At 34.4% G+C, this 19,173-nt stretch overlaps 1 protein-coding gene and 1 long non-coding RNA gene across 2 annotated transcripts in view; both read left to right on the forward strand.

Moving 5' to 3' along the window:
* Positions 1-609: 609 nt before the first annotated feature.
* Positions 610-10,912, forward strand: LOC106120009 (nose resistant to fluoxetine protein 6). The gene is made up of 13 exons (XM_013315162.1): positions 610-910; positions 982-1,205; positions 1,532-1,746; positions 2,170-2,255; positions 2,441-2,622; positions 3,831-3,982; positions 4,458-4,626; positions 6,418-6,611; positions 8,477-8,624; positions 8,860-9,043; positions 9,444-9,586; positions 10,077-10,186; positions 10,558-10,912. The coding sequence occupies exons 1-13, from the start codon at positions 619-621 to the stop codon at positions 10,685-10,687; spliced, it is 2,229 nt and encodes a 742-aa protein (XP_013170616.1). The 5' UTR covers positions 610-618; the 3' UTR covers positions 10,688-10,912.
* A 990-nt stretch (positions 10,913-11,902) lies between these two features.
* The window catches only part of LOC106120083 (uncharacterized), a 43,285-nt gene continuing 36,014 nt past the window's right edge, over positions 11,903-19,173 (forward strand). The window contains exon 1 of the long non-coding RNA XR_001227985.1: positions 11,903-12,020. This is a non-coding gene — a long non-coding RNA (uncharacterized LOC106120083). The remainder of the gene's footprint in view (positions 12,021-19,173) is intronic.

A 19,173-nucleotide genomic window follows, 5' to 3' on the forward strand; every position in this document is an offset into this window, starting at 1 on the left:
GGGTGAACCAAGTTAAACATAAATTGAGTTTTGTTAAAAAGATTCGTTAAGATGAGTCGCCAAAAAAATATGCTGACACAAATTAAGGTAAGTTTATACGTTGTCAAAAAATAACCCCAAGGTGAACGAGATGGTGCATTAATTTGGTTATCATACAAGGACAGCTAAAACAAGCTGTCGCCCGCGACTTCGTCAGCTCGGAATTAAAAAACAAACTTAATTTGGAGCCTATATCTTCCAGATTACGTTCTTAGTCTATTTTAAATTTCATCGAGTTACGCTGAGCCGTTCTGGAGATACCTTTTAACAAACATCCATCCACACAATAATACATTAGGTGATTTTATATCTGATTGTGCTAATATTTTTATTGAAATACCTAAAGAATTAGGACTATTTGAAATCCTAAATATTTGTGTAAAGTAACACGCAAATCTGCGATGAATATGTTAATTAATTTTAACATTATTGCACTTAGGTGGTTGTAAAAAAACAATGGCTAATCATCGATGCCTTCGCAGATCGCCTGACTTGATTATGCAATTTTATTCATTTATAATGTCAGACATGACTCTTTTATTCAGTTTATAATGAACCTGGATGCAGGAAACATATATCATGAAAAACATTTATTTATTTGTCACCTTCGCTATTGTGAGTGTTAATAGTTATGTTACTAAAAATACAAATTCAACAAAATCACCAAAAGTTACGAGTTCACATTATAAAATAAATGAAAAGAAATATGAATCTTTGAAGACTTTTACGGAAGAGGAACGCGGTGTGTACTTAGATGATGTGTTATTCGCATTGAAGAGCCATAACTGGACTTCAGAGGAAATACCATGTTTGAACCAAACATTACAAATGTTACAAAATTTACAAAATTTCACGCTTTGGGCTGTGTGGCGTAAGTAGAAAATAAACAGGATAACATCCTTTTAATACTAAAAGGATTTCTAATTGTTTCCGTATTTGTAGAATGGGATTCAATATCATCAGAACCGCAAGGTCTTCTTTTCGGTAATGGCTTCCATTTGGGCAACTTCGATCAATGCATGGACGCGCCTTGGCATAACAACTATCCAGATTTAAGGACACAGTACTGCCTCGCAGATATTGTTCTAGAAAGATCTGATAGAGCTCCTAGGAAACGAAGCAAAGATCTCGCTAACCCTTATCAATCAGCTTTGGATATTATTGAGGTACGTATAAATGTATGAATTGTATGCGTTCGCTTAACATACATTGTTATTGAATTTGAGAAAGCATTGAGATGACCGCTTACTATTTTGCCTTTTAATTACCTTATAATATAAAAAGGAATTATACATTTTAAAAATATATTACAACAGAAGACATCCATTTAATTTATATCTCCCAGTTTGTTGACATACTAAGGACAGGCAAAGTGAGAAGAACCATATAAGAGCTAATTTCGAAATTGGGTTCGCTTCGGTTTCACTTTGCTTTCGCGGCATTGTGACATTTTAAAGTCGTTACATATACTCACAAGTAATTTTTAAACCAGCACCGATCCTTGTTCATGCGACCATTGAATCACCTGTCCTGGGGCCTATGCGTACCAAGGTCTTGCCAGCGGCAATCGGTACAGAGGCTGTTTGGTATTCTACTGGCACATAGTCACCTTGGCGCGGCAGGTCTGCGCGCCAGGATTTCGGTACCAGATCCTTGTCAGAGCGGTGACAAACCGAGACAGTACGATACTCTCTTCTATTCTTTTATGTAAGTACTGTTTTTATTACTTATGATGAGAAAAAAGTCAATCATAAGACACTAGTTTGATGAAAGTACAAAATAAAATATATTATAAAGTGAAAAGTATCTTTTATATCAAAAGGTGGCAAACGAACGAGCGTCACATGAAATCGCTGTAATAGCGAAGCGACCGTTGCCCATAGACATACGCAATTGCATATGCGTTGCCTACCTTTAATCGACGGAGGAGATGATGCACAGAAAGAAAATATTTTCCCTTTCCATGCATCCTCACATCCGGAAAGTCCACTTCCACCACCGATCCTTATAAGAAAAAGGGAAAGAAATATAATCTCTAGAGAGTATAAAATAACAAATTCCACGTACGAAATGCTGTTTAATAAGATTAGTAGGTAATTATAAATTTATATAATCTTCTTTTTTTTTTAGCACATTTACGATTTTATTTACTGGACTTATATTATTATGTACATACATACGACAAAGGACTAAAGATTCCGACAATAATTCGATGAGTAAGTATGTTTTAGTAATTATTACAATAATATTTAGACGTACTATATATGTCAATTTTTCATTTCAAATTCTCTAAATTCCAATTTTTTATATCTACAATTTTAAAATACTTTTTCTAATCCTACCGACATATACTTCGTTTTTACATTGATATACTTAATTCGTCAAAGTAAACTTATTTCAGAAAATCAAGTTCTAAAGGCATTATGCCTAAGAAACAATTATGCAGATATATTAAAAGTAAATAAGAGTGGATTGGATGTTTTCTATGGTATACGATTTTTAAGTATGTGTTTAATTACTATGGATCATCAGTTCGGTATCGCAAACGGAGGACCCATTAGTAACGGAGCTCAAGTTGACGAGGTATGGAAAATATTTTTACTATAAAAATCTATATTTAAATTATTTTTATTTTTATTATCAAATGTCAAATCTACAACGAATTTTATTTTATAAGAATATACCTTCTATGTGCGGGCAAGTTCATTCATACTGTATGCCAAAAAAATTGTTTTTCCTAACGTAGTATAAAAATACAATTATTTTTTTTTAATATCGGTATGAATAGTAATGAATATGTTTTATGCAAATAAAATCTGCGTACTACTAATTAATTGAACGTCGGCGGCTCAGGGGTTAAAACACTTGTAATCTACAAGTCCTGGTTTCGAATCCTGCCATTTACTAATGTGTTTTTCCATATGTACATTTATCCGACATCTTTACGGTGAAGGAAAACATCGTGATGCTACACATATCTGAGAAGAAATTCAAAGATATGTTTGAAGTACCGAAATGAGTCAGCGTGGTTGACTATGGCCTAGTCAACCATGACATAGGGTAGGGTCCGAGCCCCTAAATAGGGACGTATAGTGAGCTGATGATGATGACTATTAATTAAGTATATCCTAAGTATATTATTAGCAACAGAGCATCAAAGTATAACATATAATTACTTGTTTAAAAAAAATATGAAACTTAAGACAATGACTTGAGAACATCGTAAATACGTGTATCATAACATTTATTTCCTTAATATAGAATGAATCTTTATCGTAATAAAAATGTACGTCAACAACCAGTTCTTTTAATGCCTAAAAAACTATTATGATAAAATTTAATGCCCGCGACTTCATCCGCGTTGCGTTAAATAATAGATTTTTCATTTTATCAATATAAATATACTAGTTATCGCCAGCGAATCCGTCCGCGCGGTATTAAAAAAACTTAATTAGTAGCTTACGTGTTCTTCCAGACGATGTTCTACATCATCGTTATAAAAAAACTGTAATAACATTTAACAAGAATAAAATTTTTAGTATTCACTACATTTGAAATCAGTTTAACAATACTTAACTTCTTTCCTTAGTACAGATTTCTATCTCAAACTTATACAGATACCTGGCTTACATTATGCCTGTACACTACAGTAGCACTCAAAATTAGCACAGCACACCGTGAGCCCATGCAGTTAATGCATGCGCTACTGCCTTGCTGATCAGATTTAGGGTCATCTTTAGCGACCATTATAAGACTCTTAGTTCGCAAGTAAAGAAAAATAAATTTTCCAGGATGCAGTATCCTTCACCGGCCTGTTGGTACTTCACAACGATTTGTTCGTGGATACATTTTTCCTTCTATCAGGTTTTCTATCAGCAAATACATTGTCGACTTTCAAGAAGATGCCTAATTTATTTATTCTCATTCTGAAAAGATACGTTAGGTATGTAAAATATTATTTATTCCATTAATGCTAAACACAGTTCTCATATAATTTTATTTATTTGTACTAATCCATAACCGAAATATTTTCGTCATAAAAAATGTACATTTGGCACTAAAGTTCTTAAATTCAATTTTTAGGGTTCCGTAGCGCGAAAGGAAAAAACGGAACTCTTATCACTTTGTTGTCCGTCGGTCTGTCTGTCAAGACCTTTTGGACTTTCATATGTAGAAGTTGATGTTGCTCTGTTTACTTAAAATAACGTTGGATTGAAATGAAAAAACAGTCGAACATGGATCGAGAGTTCAACTGACAACGATATTTTTTCTCGCGTATACAGATTTCTCTTTAATCAGAGTTACTCGCTTTTGGAGGTCGTCCGTGCGAATCGGACAAATACTTATCCGGGTTCAACTGCATTTTATTTTAATTTATCAATTTGTAAAAAAATATTATCATTTATTTTATTTTGCAGATTGACAGTGGCTTTCGCATATATAATATTCTTCGTTTGCTCTGTGTACCCGTTTACTGGGTCAGGACCTCTGTGGAGCAGGGCTATAGCTTTAGAAACCGACCAATGCCGCAAGAACTGGTGGCTCAGTCTACTCATGCTCAATAATTATATTGACTCCGAGAATATTGTAAGTAATAATTTATATGATATACTAGCTATCGCCTCCGACTTCGTCCGCGCAAAAGAAAAAAACACTTAACTACTAGACTCGAATATTTAAAAAAAAATTTAGTGTAAATAATACAGTTATTCCTTTTTCCTATGAATTCACGGAAACGTGACAAACAATCTTACATTCCCATCCTTTTGATATTATGAATGCGAATATTTAGATGGATGAGTGGATGCTAGTTACAAAGCATCTTCAGAACGGCTGTATGGATCTGATCTGGCACAGATGTAGAACATAGTCTATAGAAACACATAAGCTATTTATTAAGTTTTTTTTTAATCCGCTCAGACGGAGTCGCGGGCAACAGCTAGTTTACTATATTATGTGAATAGCAAATGATTCATTCGCATGTAACTTTATAATGCGTTCAATTATATTCAATTATATATGTATTATATACTTACTATTGACAGTTCAAGATAAATAGAAATGTAATTAACTCTTTTTATTTTCCAAAGAACTCTTATGTAAAAGATAAATAGTTTGTTTTGTATTAAACACATTAAAACTAGTAATCAGTAAGAAATTGTAACTAACTAGTTGTCACCGGCGACTCCGACCGCGTTGATAAGAAAATAACTTAAGTGCCTATGTGTTCTTTCAGACTATGTTCTACATCATCATCATCATCATCATCATCATCATCATCATCAACCTGGCCTTATCCCTATTGAGGATCGACACAATATGTACTACTCCTACATACATCTATATCACCCGTTATATCCGAATCTACCCCTTTCCTACGCATATCCTCTTTCACACAGTCATTCCATACTTTTATTGGTTTTTCTCTACCTTTGTAGCCATACACATTGAATCTCTTTACTTTTTTGCTTATATTATTATCATCGGAGGGATGGATAAGGGACTATGTTCTACATCTATGCCAAATTTCAGCGAGATCCATGCAGCCGTTCTGGAGATAACTTCAAACAAACATCCATCTAAACATTCGCATTTATAATATTAGTTTATTATATGAGTATGATAGGATGAAGTATGTTAGATGCTGAATACTATTAAAAATTTAAATACGCAATCAATCTTGTGAATTCTTTTAATCTTTTTTTATTTTTTATTCATAAAAGCTTGCTGTTGCATATCTTTTGACATTTGATAGCAAATTGTTTAAAGTAATTAATAGCTAAAGTTATATCATTTTTATGTAATCATTTATATTATTTTTGGAAAACCAGAGATAATTCTTTCCATATTCAAAATTACAGTTTCATTCGTGGTCATTTCTTTTATGTTAGTTACCATAGAAAAGCCCAAAATACCAAAGAGGTACTACTACACCTTTTCAGAGGTAAAAATTGTTAACTATTTAAAGAAAGTTTAGACACGATCTTGAATATTACAATTAAATCTATCGTTGTATATTCTAGGTCCTAGAAAAATCACATCTAGAACTAGAACCTATGTTCCGTCAAATAGTCCTCTTCCTCAAAAATGTTCCGTTGCCAAAAAAGTTTGAGTACCGCTGCCAAATAAGTCTTGGTGCATTCGCTTCGAAGCGATTCCATAAAGAACTTCAAAAATGTATGGAACTGGTGCGTGACAATCACGTGACTTATCAAAAGTTTTTGTCAGTTCCGTATATTTATGAAGTTTGTTATATTACTTTATGTTCGAAAGCTACACTTATCGTGGTGTCCTAATTTATATGAAGTCGTTTTCTTCTTTTTTTTTCACAAATAGCCAGCCATCACATTAACTTTAGTGTTTTCTTAATTGTTTCAGTGTATTGTTGTGTCATGGTACATACCATGCGACTTTCATTTCTTCGTGGTTACATTACTACTGTACTGGTTGTACAGAACTCAACCGAAGATGGGTGTTGTTTCTGCTGTTGTCGTTTCTATTGGCGCTCTCGTCTCACCTGCTTTAGTCAACTATTACAACAATCTACCACCCATACAACTGTTCACGTACGAGTAAGTAATAACTTCCGATATTTTTTTCTTAAACTTTAACTAGCGAACTAGTTGGGACTCCATTCGGGCGGAATATTTTTTTTTTATAATCTATATGTTCTTCCAGACTATGTTGTAGAACATTGTCTGGAAAAACACATAGACAACACTGTGCCAAATTTCATCGAAAACCATTCTTCTAAATATTCCAATTTATAATATTAGGTAGATTAATGAGGTATTTCTATGTTATACTAGATGTCGCCTGCCACTCCATCCGCGCGGTATTAAAAAGAACTTAATAGCCTATGTGTTCTTCCAGACTATGTTCTACATATATGCCAAATTTCATCGAGATCCGTTTAGCTGTTCTGGAGATACTTTCTAACAAACGTCCATCCAATTTATAATATTAGTAATATTAATATGGTATTAATTAGACCTATAAGTGTATTTATATTACAAACTACATTAAGTATTAAAGTTATGCTATAATTTGTGATGCAATATTGCATAAAGTTATATTTTCGCTGTTTAGTCGTTTAATTGTTAATTAACTAGATTTTAGCATTAACCAGTCTAGGTGTGGCGGATATTTATAAAAATTGTCACATGAGTAAAGCAAGAAAGTCATGTCCATTGTTTTAGACATTATTAGTTAGAATCATTTGACGCGAATGGCGCTCTTTCGTAACAAAGTGACATTTTAATAAGGCAAGTGTTGCACACACTGGCACAGTGTCGGATTTTCTTCCTAACAATTGTTATCGATAGAGAAAACAGCATCAATTGTGTTACATCCAAAGCGCAATATTTCCGTTGAATAATTGTTACAACTTCATAGACACGAATAGTAATCATATAATTGATATAATTAAAAATGAAAAACAACTAATAACACGAACAAAGATGACTATCTTCACAATCATTTGCAGACATCATGCAAATTGTGGTTCCCTACGTCATAAATAATATTTATTTGTTAATTTTTTAGACAATGTTGTTAATGGATTTTTTTATGTAACTCTATGATACGATAAATTATGATGTCATATTAAATATGAAAATAAAACATACTAATTTATTTAAGTTTCTAGATGTTTTACAAAATTCAAAAATTTTAAAGTTTGAAATAATATTAATTGCGTCCCGGAGGCCTTATTTTGTCCACATTTCCTTCCCGCCCTTTTTCTTATAAGGAAAGGATGGGAAGTGGAAGTCGACTTTCCGTATGAGAGGATGCATGGAAAGAGAAAATATTTTCTTTCTGTGCATCCTCTCCTCCGTCGATTAAAGGTAGGCAACGCATATGCAATTGCATATGTCTATGGACAACGGTCACTTCGCTATTTCAGCGATATCAGGTGGCCGCTCGCTCGTTTACCACCTTATGATATATAAAGATAAAAAATTACCATTTTGCAACCGCATTGATCTTATGTAATTACTAGTTGTCGCCTACGACTCCGTCTGCGCGGGATTAAAAAATAGATAGCAGCCGCTTATCAGACCTACTGAATACGCACATAAAACTATAAAAAATATCGGTGAAGCCGATTCGTTGGAGTATGGTAATTAACATTGAGATACGAGAATTTTATATTAAAGATAAAATCTTTTATTTTTACTTATTAAGTGGCAAACGAGCTAGTGACCACGTAAATTTGCCGAAATAGCGAAGCGACCGCTGGCTATAAGTATTGTTGCCGACAGATACGGAAAATTTTACACGTTTTTAATCATACTTTTTATAGATATCCTCAATTATCGATGCATTACCTACTCTTATTCTCAAAGGAAAGGACGCGAAGGATGGGAAATGTTCCCCTCCTCACATCCTTCGCTTAGACATGATGAAATAAAATTACACCAATCATCTTTGACAGTTTCCTATCGAGCCCCAGAAGTCAGCGGCAGTTCCAATTGACGTACATCAAGAGCCACACGCGCTATGCTGCCTACCTTGTCGGCTTCTTCAGCGGATTATACTTTGCTCACTGCAAAGCCATCGGCAACATTAAAAGAATATCCCGCGTAAGTTACGAATTAAACCATTTTATTGATCTCGCGACTAATTAAGCAATTGTTATTTCTACAAGTAAACATCCGCGACTTCGTAAAAAAACTTAACTAGTGTACCTAATTGTTCTTCCAGATTTTTAGTTCTATCTATGCCAAATTTCAAAGAAAACCCTTTAGCCGTTCTGGAGAAACCTTGTGACAAACATCTACCCATACCTCCATCCATTTAAACTTTGTCTATTTTCAGAAATACTCCGTATTGGGCGCTTGCATATCTTTAGTGGTAATGTTTGGTTTAATGTTATACGGAGCGACATATGTATGGCGTAGCTACGAGTTAGTGGCCGGCACTGTGTACGCTACACTTGAGCGTCCTCTGTTCGCCAGTAGTATTGCACTGCTGGTCTTATGCTGCTCTATGGGACACGTACGTAAGTAATACCTTTCTCTACATAACTGGGTTATAAATTGTTTGCCTCAATCCAAACATTCACTTGTTTATTGTTCTCTTACTCAATCTATTCTAAGGAGTTCGATTAGTGATCACTTAACAATGAGTGCGGTAATTATTCATAAAGTTTGAATGACGTAAAGCGTTTTCGGACTTTCGTAGGGTTCAGAGGAATTTTTAGCCACAAATAAGCCAAAGAAGGCAAAGAGGGGCACCTGTACATCGCCCAGACGTATTCTAGATCATCGACTGGCCAATAACAAACATACGTATAAGACATTAGTGATGTTTTTAATTAAATTATTTGTAGTTAGCTTTCACATTGCTTTATCTTATATATTACCAGGAATAATTATACATGATGTAACTGTGTATTTCAGCTCTAATAAAGGGCTTCTTGAGCTGGTACCCGTGGGCACCGCTGAGCCGGCTGAGCTACGGTCTTTACCTCACGCACTCCTCGATCATTGCCCGCAACGTGTTTAGCGCCAGAGGGTCACAGCGCGCTGACACTTTCTTATTCGTGAGTATTGTTAGGAAGAAAATCCGACACTGTGCAGGTGTATCGGCGCAACACTAGCTGTAAATATCAACTTTTATGTCCCCTCACTAATCATTCTGACACTTGACTTGGTTTCAAAAGCGCGCTATTCCCGCTAAAGGATTTTAATTAATAATGTCTGAATGTATTGCGTTCCCTGGGACGTCAATAGACTAAAATCTTGCGATCTTGAATTTAAATACGCTAAACTTAGCATAAGTTAAATTGGAAATATATTTACGAAGTTGTAAAAACGCGTCAAACATAGCCAAGCTTTCAAAAACTAATATAGATTACACTAATCGTTGATTTCTGAGATCAAATATCTATATGAAACATATCGTCATCTTTGACAAAACAGAGACAACCAGTTCAACACGGGGATTTTGGTTTTGGAAACCCAAGATTAGTGTCATGATTGTAATAATAAGACGAATTAATATGCGATACAAACACATATTATTTTTTCCAGCTAATACAGACGGGTGGTGTTATTATAATGGGAAGCATTGCTGCGTTATACATTCTTCTTATATTTGAACTACCAATCAACAATTTACTTAATTTGTGCTTCATAAAACGGTAAGTATGAATCCTAAACATAAGTTAAAAATGTCACATTGTATTTATTAAGATATTTAGCTATTCCATAGGTTGATTTAAATTTCAAACTGAAGATGACTAAATGATTTCAGCGACATGTCTTGTGTTGACGACTGCCGGCGATAGATGGCGTTTAGCCACTTTTACGAAATATTTTCTGTATTAATCTTAAATTTAACTTTTGTTCAGCTTGAAAAGCATAATCGAATTTAGATATCATAGGAGAACATTAAAACAAAATATCCTAAAAAATGGCATTAGAATGAAAAAGCAATATTTTATTTTCACATTTGGAATAGCGCCATCTATGAGATAATTGAAAAACTTAATTGAATTACTTGAATTTTTAGGAAGAAAACAAGTGAGAACAATCATACCATTCGTGACGTAGAATCAGAAAAAGGAAATGACAACAGAGGCTTCATACGAGAACATCGACGAAGTCTCCCGTCTCCAGCCAGTGTTATTTCTAAATTTTAATTTATTCATATTTTTAAATTATGTAACATGTGTAAATTATGTTTAAACATAAGCAATACCATAAGAGTGTTTTTTTTGTAATAATTTTGAATAATACATATTTGTTTACATTCTATGTGTGTACGTTAATTACTTTAAAATGGGCCGTTTCCTTTAATTCATCGGATTCATGCTTTTTTATAATGAAAATATTTTTCTATTTGTATCATAATATTGTCATTCCCATATAATGTAAAGTTTTTGTTTTTCAGAATTGGAAGCATTACGCTTTACTTGGACTGCAAAGCGCCATCTTGTGACGAATAGTTATTCTAAGTCCATTGTCTCTTTTACATTGAGTTTTAATTTAACATTAGTAGATGTCGCTTTAATAAATCACACAATTTTCTAGACATTCGGAATGAAGAAACCAAAAGGTTTTCTTACTTTTTTGTACGAATTTAATTGTCAAAATAAATCTGCAAAAATGTTTAATTCAGTAAAGAGTTTAATTTATTTTGATAACTACCTTAATTTTTAAAAATCTTGTTGGACTGAACTTTTTTGTAGTAGTTTTCAAATACGTTAATAATAGAACTCTATTGCCTGTTGACTTTATTTATCTCTGTATAAAAACTGCGAAAGGAAATATAATTAATACATATTCATTATAGGACTCATGGGCGTCGCCATCCGATGATCTAGGCTTGGTCTAGAGGGGAGGGAGTCCCCCCTCAATATCCCCTTTCCCACTCTATCGACGGCCATGATAGGATCTATATACGAGCTGCTTCTAAGTTTACTAGTTTTTAATCTTTGTCAGAATTTTGTTCATTTAAAAAGTGGTTTTTCAATGAAACGTTTTCATTTTCATCTACTTTCTTGGTAGTCAAGGCAAAAGTAAGCTACATAGGTAGGTATAAGTTACTAATTAAATTGAATTAAGGATACTTTGCTATTCAGTATTCACTAACGTGTAGATGTTGTCCTACCTATTATGGTAGTAGCGTTTACCATTTAAAAATTTAGAGAACTGAAAAGCAAACATATTTGATATCTGGATCTATGTCCAGCGGAGCGCGTCTCTGTTTGGCAATACAACAGCAGCAAACATAATGACATAATTGGCGAGACGCGGGGGCCGAGGAGGGAGAGGCAGGGGACGCGGGGCGCGGCGCGGGACGCATGCGCTGGTTTGACGGCCAAGGTCGAGGCCGCGCGACTCTGCCGCGCGCCGCCGCTTCGGCTGGTCTCTTGCGCGCCCTCTTTCTGGAAACACCTTCTCTATAGGGATAAATGCGCAATACGGGCCGGGAGTGAAAGCAAACCGGTGCGAGGACAAGCCATTTGTAAGGTAATTATAAATTTATTGTTTTATTAGTCATAGAATCCAAATATATTGCTTGGTTACATTCATGTGATCCGGAAACCATATTGTATGATGCTCATAGATGTCGATTCCAATTCACAAATAAAATTGCATTATACATGTTGGTCGGTATAGCAATGTAAACAACGGACGTTAGCGTGGGCAGATGTGCTGTAATTTATTCGCAGTAAACCAATGCGAATAGTTGTTGTTCGTGTAACACCTATAGTATAATTGGCCACATCACCTTGCGCTCTAACATGCCTCTCACGTCATCGCGTTCACCATTGATCGCTAAAACAAATAATCCTTTGATTTCTTTTTAACTTGTATTGTTCCTTATTCATATCGTAATGAATAAATTCAAAACTATACTTTATGCATAACAAATTAGGTACAAAATCATACGATTTCATAGTTAATAGTCGTAATTTTTAAGTTATTTTTTTGGATATCTTATTTTAGTGTACAAGAAGACCTCGTTTGTAATTCTGTCAGTGTAACAATAATTTTCATTTAACATATAAACTAACAATACATTAACAGCAATGTTTTCGCATTTTACGGTTTACATAGGTACCATTGGATTTATAAAAACTTGAAGTGTATTTAAATGAATCTATTCATGACTTCAAGGACACATGTGTTTTTCATTTTTATTGTAGGCAGTACGTTAAGATAATCATTTAAGATTAGGGTTGCCATCTCAGGTTTACACGGTGTAGAGTGAGTACTGTAAAACGAGTAACTTTTTCGACATTGGCTAAATAATTAACATTGCTGTTTTACACCACATTTGTTTTTAGGATATATTTATTGAAAGCTGCCAGCCCTAGTTAAGATGGTAGCGTTATGTAACCAAACAAAAAATTTATGAACGAGAGCATATCCTTTGATTTGTGTTTCGGTTGCCTCATACGTTTTTAAAGTCTACATCTCAAAGTCTCATGTCTTCGATGTAATTCGTAATAGATTAACTATATAGTTTTAGGTAAGCTGAGTGACTTTTTACACTCTCTTAGTTTTTGAAGAAAAGTATTTACCTCTTTTGGTCGCATAGTTCGCTTAAAGGTTGACGCGCATTACTAAACTCCTCGTCCACTCGGCACCGCCCAGCCTTGCGATCGTCGCGGCGCACACTTGTCAATATTTCGATATTCATGGACATTTTCGTTTGATATTTTCTTTTTTGCTTGAATGTTCTTTGTATGAGTAAATAAATTTTCTAAAGAAAAAGTATTGAATATCGATGCGTACGGCGCTCAACTATCACACGATTGTCCCTTACTTCCTCGTAGATGATATTTCTACGTTTTATTTGGAAATCTTTACATGCTGCATATCACGGGCACTCGTGCCATCATTACGTTAAGCTCATGAAAATGAGTTTTCGCGTATTTTAACTTTTTATAAGCGCCACCGTTTCTGAGATATAACGTTTTGAACAGTATATCAGTCTTTTAGATGTACATAAATTATTGAAAAATAAATAAATTTTTTACACACAATGAAATTATTTTAAGATAAATTTGACACAACGTAAAAATCAAGATTTTTTTGAAAGGGCGATTGTAGATTAAATAAATTATTGCGTAGTACCCATTCTACATACGCAGTACTATTAATTTGGTTCACTACGTCTTCGTGAAGACTTGTTGAAGGGAAGTACTCGTCAGTAATTCGAGTACTTTTTAAGGGCCCGCATGTCCTTATTTTAAGCTTTTTTATTTTCGTAGCGGTAGAAATAACATATGTGAACCACGGTAGTATTATACGTTTATACACGATAACCGGATACTGGATAATTTAATTATTTATTTAATCATTTGCTCGTATCCTTTTCAATTAGTGCATTTGATATCAAGAAATGTCCGTAATTTATAAAAACTTCTCGACTGTGCTAAGGATAGCTTAAGCATTTTCATTCATAACGAAACAGAAAATACATCTAACAATAGTGTATAATAATAGTACAGCGGGTCTAATACGAATATTTGTGATCGCCTTTGTATCACTATGTCAAAATTAGTATGAGATTTTTGGTGTACTTTACGCCCAATACGCTGCACAAATTTCGTCGATGACGATACCATGGCGATTGCCACAATTATTCGTGCTAGGCTCACAGTAATTTCGAAACGCTGTGATATATTTAGCATCACGACGGTATATACGATTCAAATCCAATAGAAGCCCTTTAAGTTTAAGTATTGCCTAAGTTCTAATTTAAACTTTATGAGTTTACAATGCTTTGTAATTTTGTACGAAAACTTTGTCTACGTAAGTTAGGAATTCGTACCTGTTACCCAATTAATCAGTTTTTATTTTTAGTTAATTGCTTTTTATACCATACAGCTAAAGTTGATCGTGTTTTATATTAGTTTTTGAAACCGATGTTTTTCAATTTATAACTTCTATAAATATCTTAGTCAAAATTTCTCGTATTAAAAATAATCATATTGTTTTTTTAAATATTAGCAGATTTTTTTGTAAATTTACTAATATTTTACCATTCCAACTAAGCTCTAGGCTTGTGCTGGGATATGGTTTACGACAATAGTCGAATGGCGGGTTTCGAACCCCCGACCTCGTGGTCGGAAATCCGTACCCTTAACCATTAGGCTATTGACGCTTCAAAAATAACATACTACCTTATTAAGTATTCATTTTATTTATAGTAAATATTTAATGATCTCACAAATAACATTATTATTGTCATAAACCGCCTATTCGTAATGGCGGATTCCGGGAACGCTCCTATTTGGAATTACGTATTTTCAGATCAAAATGTATTCTATTATCGGGATCTTTATGGAAGCGATGTACGCAAGCGTTCCTACCCCCTCTATGTAGGTCAGGGGAAGCTGCGTGGGGTGTGGGGTACAGGGGGATGAACGTAGGCGTCCTATCTCCGTTCACCCCCTCTATCGACCGAACCCGGTCTAACGCCCACAAACAAAAAAAAACACATTGGTTTCAAATGTTAAGTGGTCCGATATTAGTTGTTTATGCTATTTATTACCTAACTCCCGGAGACATTTTTCCTGTCATTTGCCAAACTTTATAATATTTTTTTACTGGAAACATAAATATTAGTTTTAATCCTACGCCTTTAAATTGTTTGACTCCATACAAAATTATAGTTTATCAATTATTTATCCCTTTGTTCTTTATCCGTTGAAATGTATCATTTTTTTCACAAACTGGTACGATATGATTATTTATAATATGTAAATCGAATAGTTAAACATATTTTCACTACACAGCTGAAATACACGTATACAGAAAAAATATAAAATGGATGACAATATTTTTTTTCATTGAGGGCCTGTTGCGCATAGAGTATGTAATTTCTGAACATACTTGGAAGTTATTTGCGAAATTAAGTGGTCGTTGGGATTTCACAAACTTGCGAATGTTTGGATAGATGGATGGATGTTTGTTTGGAGGTATCTCCGGAACGGCTGCATGGTTCTCGCTGAAATTTGGCATAGATGTGGAATATAGTCTGGAAGAACGCATAGTCTACTACGTTTGATTTTTAATTTCGCGCGGACGGAGTCGCGGGCGACAGTCTACAAAGCTGTGAAATGTCAACTATTTTGACAGGATGTATTATTTATTTGTCAGATTAATTTGTTAATAATTAATTTGTTAATAATTAATTTGTTAGTTATCGCGCACTTAGCTTGGACATTGTGAAACAAGGGCCTAAATAAAGCTTGTAGATAAAAGCTCAAAACTATCCAACTGCGATTCGCAGAATTATAATTATATCTAGGTTGTTAACCCGATGAGGAATCTCATGTTCGATACTAGTACTAAATGCGACCTCTTTTTGCTGTCTATTGCCGCCATGTTTGTTAGCGGAATAAAAAAAAACGTTGCTCCTACCAGCCAGTATCTATATTTAAAGTTATCTATGCCATATGTTTTTTATTTTGCTGACCGTACCCGACATGTATTGCCAGATTAAGTCACATTTTATTAGGAAGTTAATTTGCTTATTTATTTTAATGATTGGTATTATACCCATAGATTTTATTTTTATTTTACATTCACTAAATAAGATATTAAAAAAAAATTAGACATCGCTAGAAACACGACATAAAATTAAAATGTTGTAGAAATAATAAAAAATGTTAAATATATAATTTAAAACAGAATAATAGTTAAAATAATTAACGTAAAAACCCTAAATTCTCCCTATAATTGAAACAGATTTAAGTAGATAGTTTTTATAGCAGTTTTAATTTTTTTCATATCATGTGACTGGCACTTTTTTGTCTCGTGAACGAAGAACCAGTTATGACGTCACAGTATGGTATTTGTTGACTGAGATCTTTTTAGTGTATAATCGGGACTCGCCCCGTCTTCGCACATATTCAGACAATTTAGGTAATATAGTATTTTAATTCTAATATAACAATTTAATTGGCCAAGTGCCCAATGGAATGCAAATCAAACGACAGGCGCAAACCTTTACTCTTTATGAGGTCCTGGTAGGATTGGTTTTATGATTGACTAGCTGTTGGCCGCGACTCCGTCCGCGCGGTATTAAAAAAAACTGAGTAATTTTATGGGTTCTTCCGGACTATATTCTACATCTCTGCCAAGTTTCATCAAGTTCCGTTGAGCTGTACCGGAAATACCAAACAAACATCCATCCATCTAAACGTTCGCATTTATAATATTAGAAAGATTTGTTTAAGCCACACCCTGTATATGTACGTATATAAACAATCCAATCGTATGTTATAAAAATATTATAACCGTCGACATTTAGTACTCAGTGTGTGTTTACATATATAAGCCAGCTGAGCTCGTCAGGGCGCGCGCCTATCGATTCCCGCAAGGACAAGGGCGCCCACGCTCGCTCACACTCTGCGCTCGCCCGCCCTGCCTGCCTTCCCTCTACCCCCGCCGCCGCCCACTGCCACCCTGCCATCTCCGCCGCCCAAACTCTCCAGATATCGTATTGTAATATTCAAACTTTATGGCCGTTCGTTAGAAACTAGCGCATGATTTCACAGGTGGATTAGATATGGCCCTGCGACCGGTAAATGATGATTACGGATGAGATGATGAAGCATCCCATTACGTCCAATCGATAAGTAAAATCGTATTACCTAACGTCACGTACGAACTGGCGAGCAGACATAAAGTTTGAGTCGCACTATACAAGGTGGCTGTTTGATGTTTTATATCATTGAAAACGCTTTACATTACGTAATTTATAAATGAGAACCTAGTGCAAAGTTCAGATCTATACTAGTAGATGCTAGGTGAGAATTTGTAGTGAATTCACTAAACTACCAATAGAAGCTGAACAATGTTCTAGAAATTATATTTGACATACTACTTCCTTGTATACTAGAATCGAGGATAAGATTGTATGCACTATTAAATTGATTCGTGATGTGTCTTTTTGTGGTCGACTGTCCGTTCGGAGAATCAAGCACCAAGGATTATGTACTGCGGTAGGTACATTTCGTTTAAGGATTTTTATTTTCTTATTCGTCTGGGTAACGCTAGGTAACATAGTAAAATAATTGATATATTCTGTAGGAATAGTCCGACGAGAACATCTGACTCGGTGGGCATAAGTCAAACTAAATTATGACAGCTCAGAAGCGCCCCCTGTCAACGACAATAAAATGTCATAAGGTCCTCTTTGTACTGCAACTGGCTTGACAGTTTCTATGTCTAAGGAGGTTTTATACATATTCTGACAGAATTTAACGCGATAGTAGCGCCTCTCTCACCTGTTCCGACATGTTTTTGACTATCTTGCTTATATAATAAATGCAAATGTGTAGATGGATGGATGGCTGTTTGAAGGTATCTCCGCAACGGCTGAACGGATTTTGATGAAATTAGGCATACATAGTCCGGAAGAACACATAGGCTACTAATTAAGATTTTTTATAATTTCTTGCGGACGGTATCGCGGGCGACAGTTAGTTTATAATAAATCAGACAAAGTATAGGCTGATGTCCTCTGAATACCTTGACAGAGCTGCAGTTTGTAGGCAGGCTACGTGATACAGATAGCCAGAAGATATGCGCTCCGACATCGTTAATGGTCAAATTATAAAGCTATTTTTATTTTTTTAATATATACCGTCTTTGTTCATGTCATACTTATCTCGATTTACATAAATATGAATCAAAACGTGTTTTTATTAATGGCATGTAACTAACAATTATATTTAAAAATCTTTAATCAGCAATTTAATATTGAGCACGATTTCAGATACATGATTTTGAAACGTTAGAAATGAGAATTATACTTAAAAGATATCAATGGTTGATAATTTATTATCTACTAGCTGTTGCTCGCAACTCCGTCTTAACACTTAATGAGTACTTTGTGAGTTCTTCCAGACTGTGTTTTACATCTATGTTAAATTTCATTAAGATCCATTCAGCTGTTCCGGAGATACCTTCAGACAAATGTCCATCCATCAATGCATCTAAACATGCTCATTAATAATATTAGTAAGATGGATTTAGTTTTGGAAAGTTTTATCGTTAAACTTGATGATACAAACATGTGATTACAGCATTATAAAGTTAATTGTTTATATATGTAGGTTTATTATAATTTCTCATTTCAATTGACTTCCACTATAGATTGAACGCGCTATCTATAAAGGAAATGGTGTTGCCACTTTTAATTATGAAACCAGTTAATATATTGACACAACATGCCACACACTACTTTTATCTAAGTGTGTTAACATAGTAATGCAATAAGACTATTCCTATCTTAAATACCTAGAAACCTAGCGGCAAATTACGCAACAAATTGCTATAAAAATACCTTCACCCACACAAACCTTACCTACGTCAAAGTTGCGAAAATTGTCAAGAAACTTACGAAACATACCCCGCTTGAGTTACGCATAAGTATTTCAATTTACTCGGGTTTGAAAACGTGGAAACCTTTGACCTTTAAAAAGACTTAAGATCGAAATGTTGGGAATAAGGTCCTTAAATATGAAAGGAAGTGTGTGGGAGTAGGCTTTTATTTATTTTGTAGCAGGAAAACTTCTTATTTTACGTAATTACTCAGCTTGTCTTACGAATACTTGGAAAAGAAATTATATTATTTCCTTTCGTTCTAAGAAAAAAT

Source organism: Papilio xuthus, unplaced genomic scaffold (assembly GCF_000836235.2).
Source record: "Papilio xuthus unplaced genomic scaffold, Pxut_1.1 DF826961.1, whole genome shotgun sequence".
NCBI classification, from domain to species: Eukaryota; Metazoa; Arthropoda; class Insecta; order Lepidoptera; family Papilionidae; genus Papilio; species Papilio xuthus.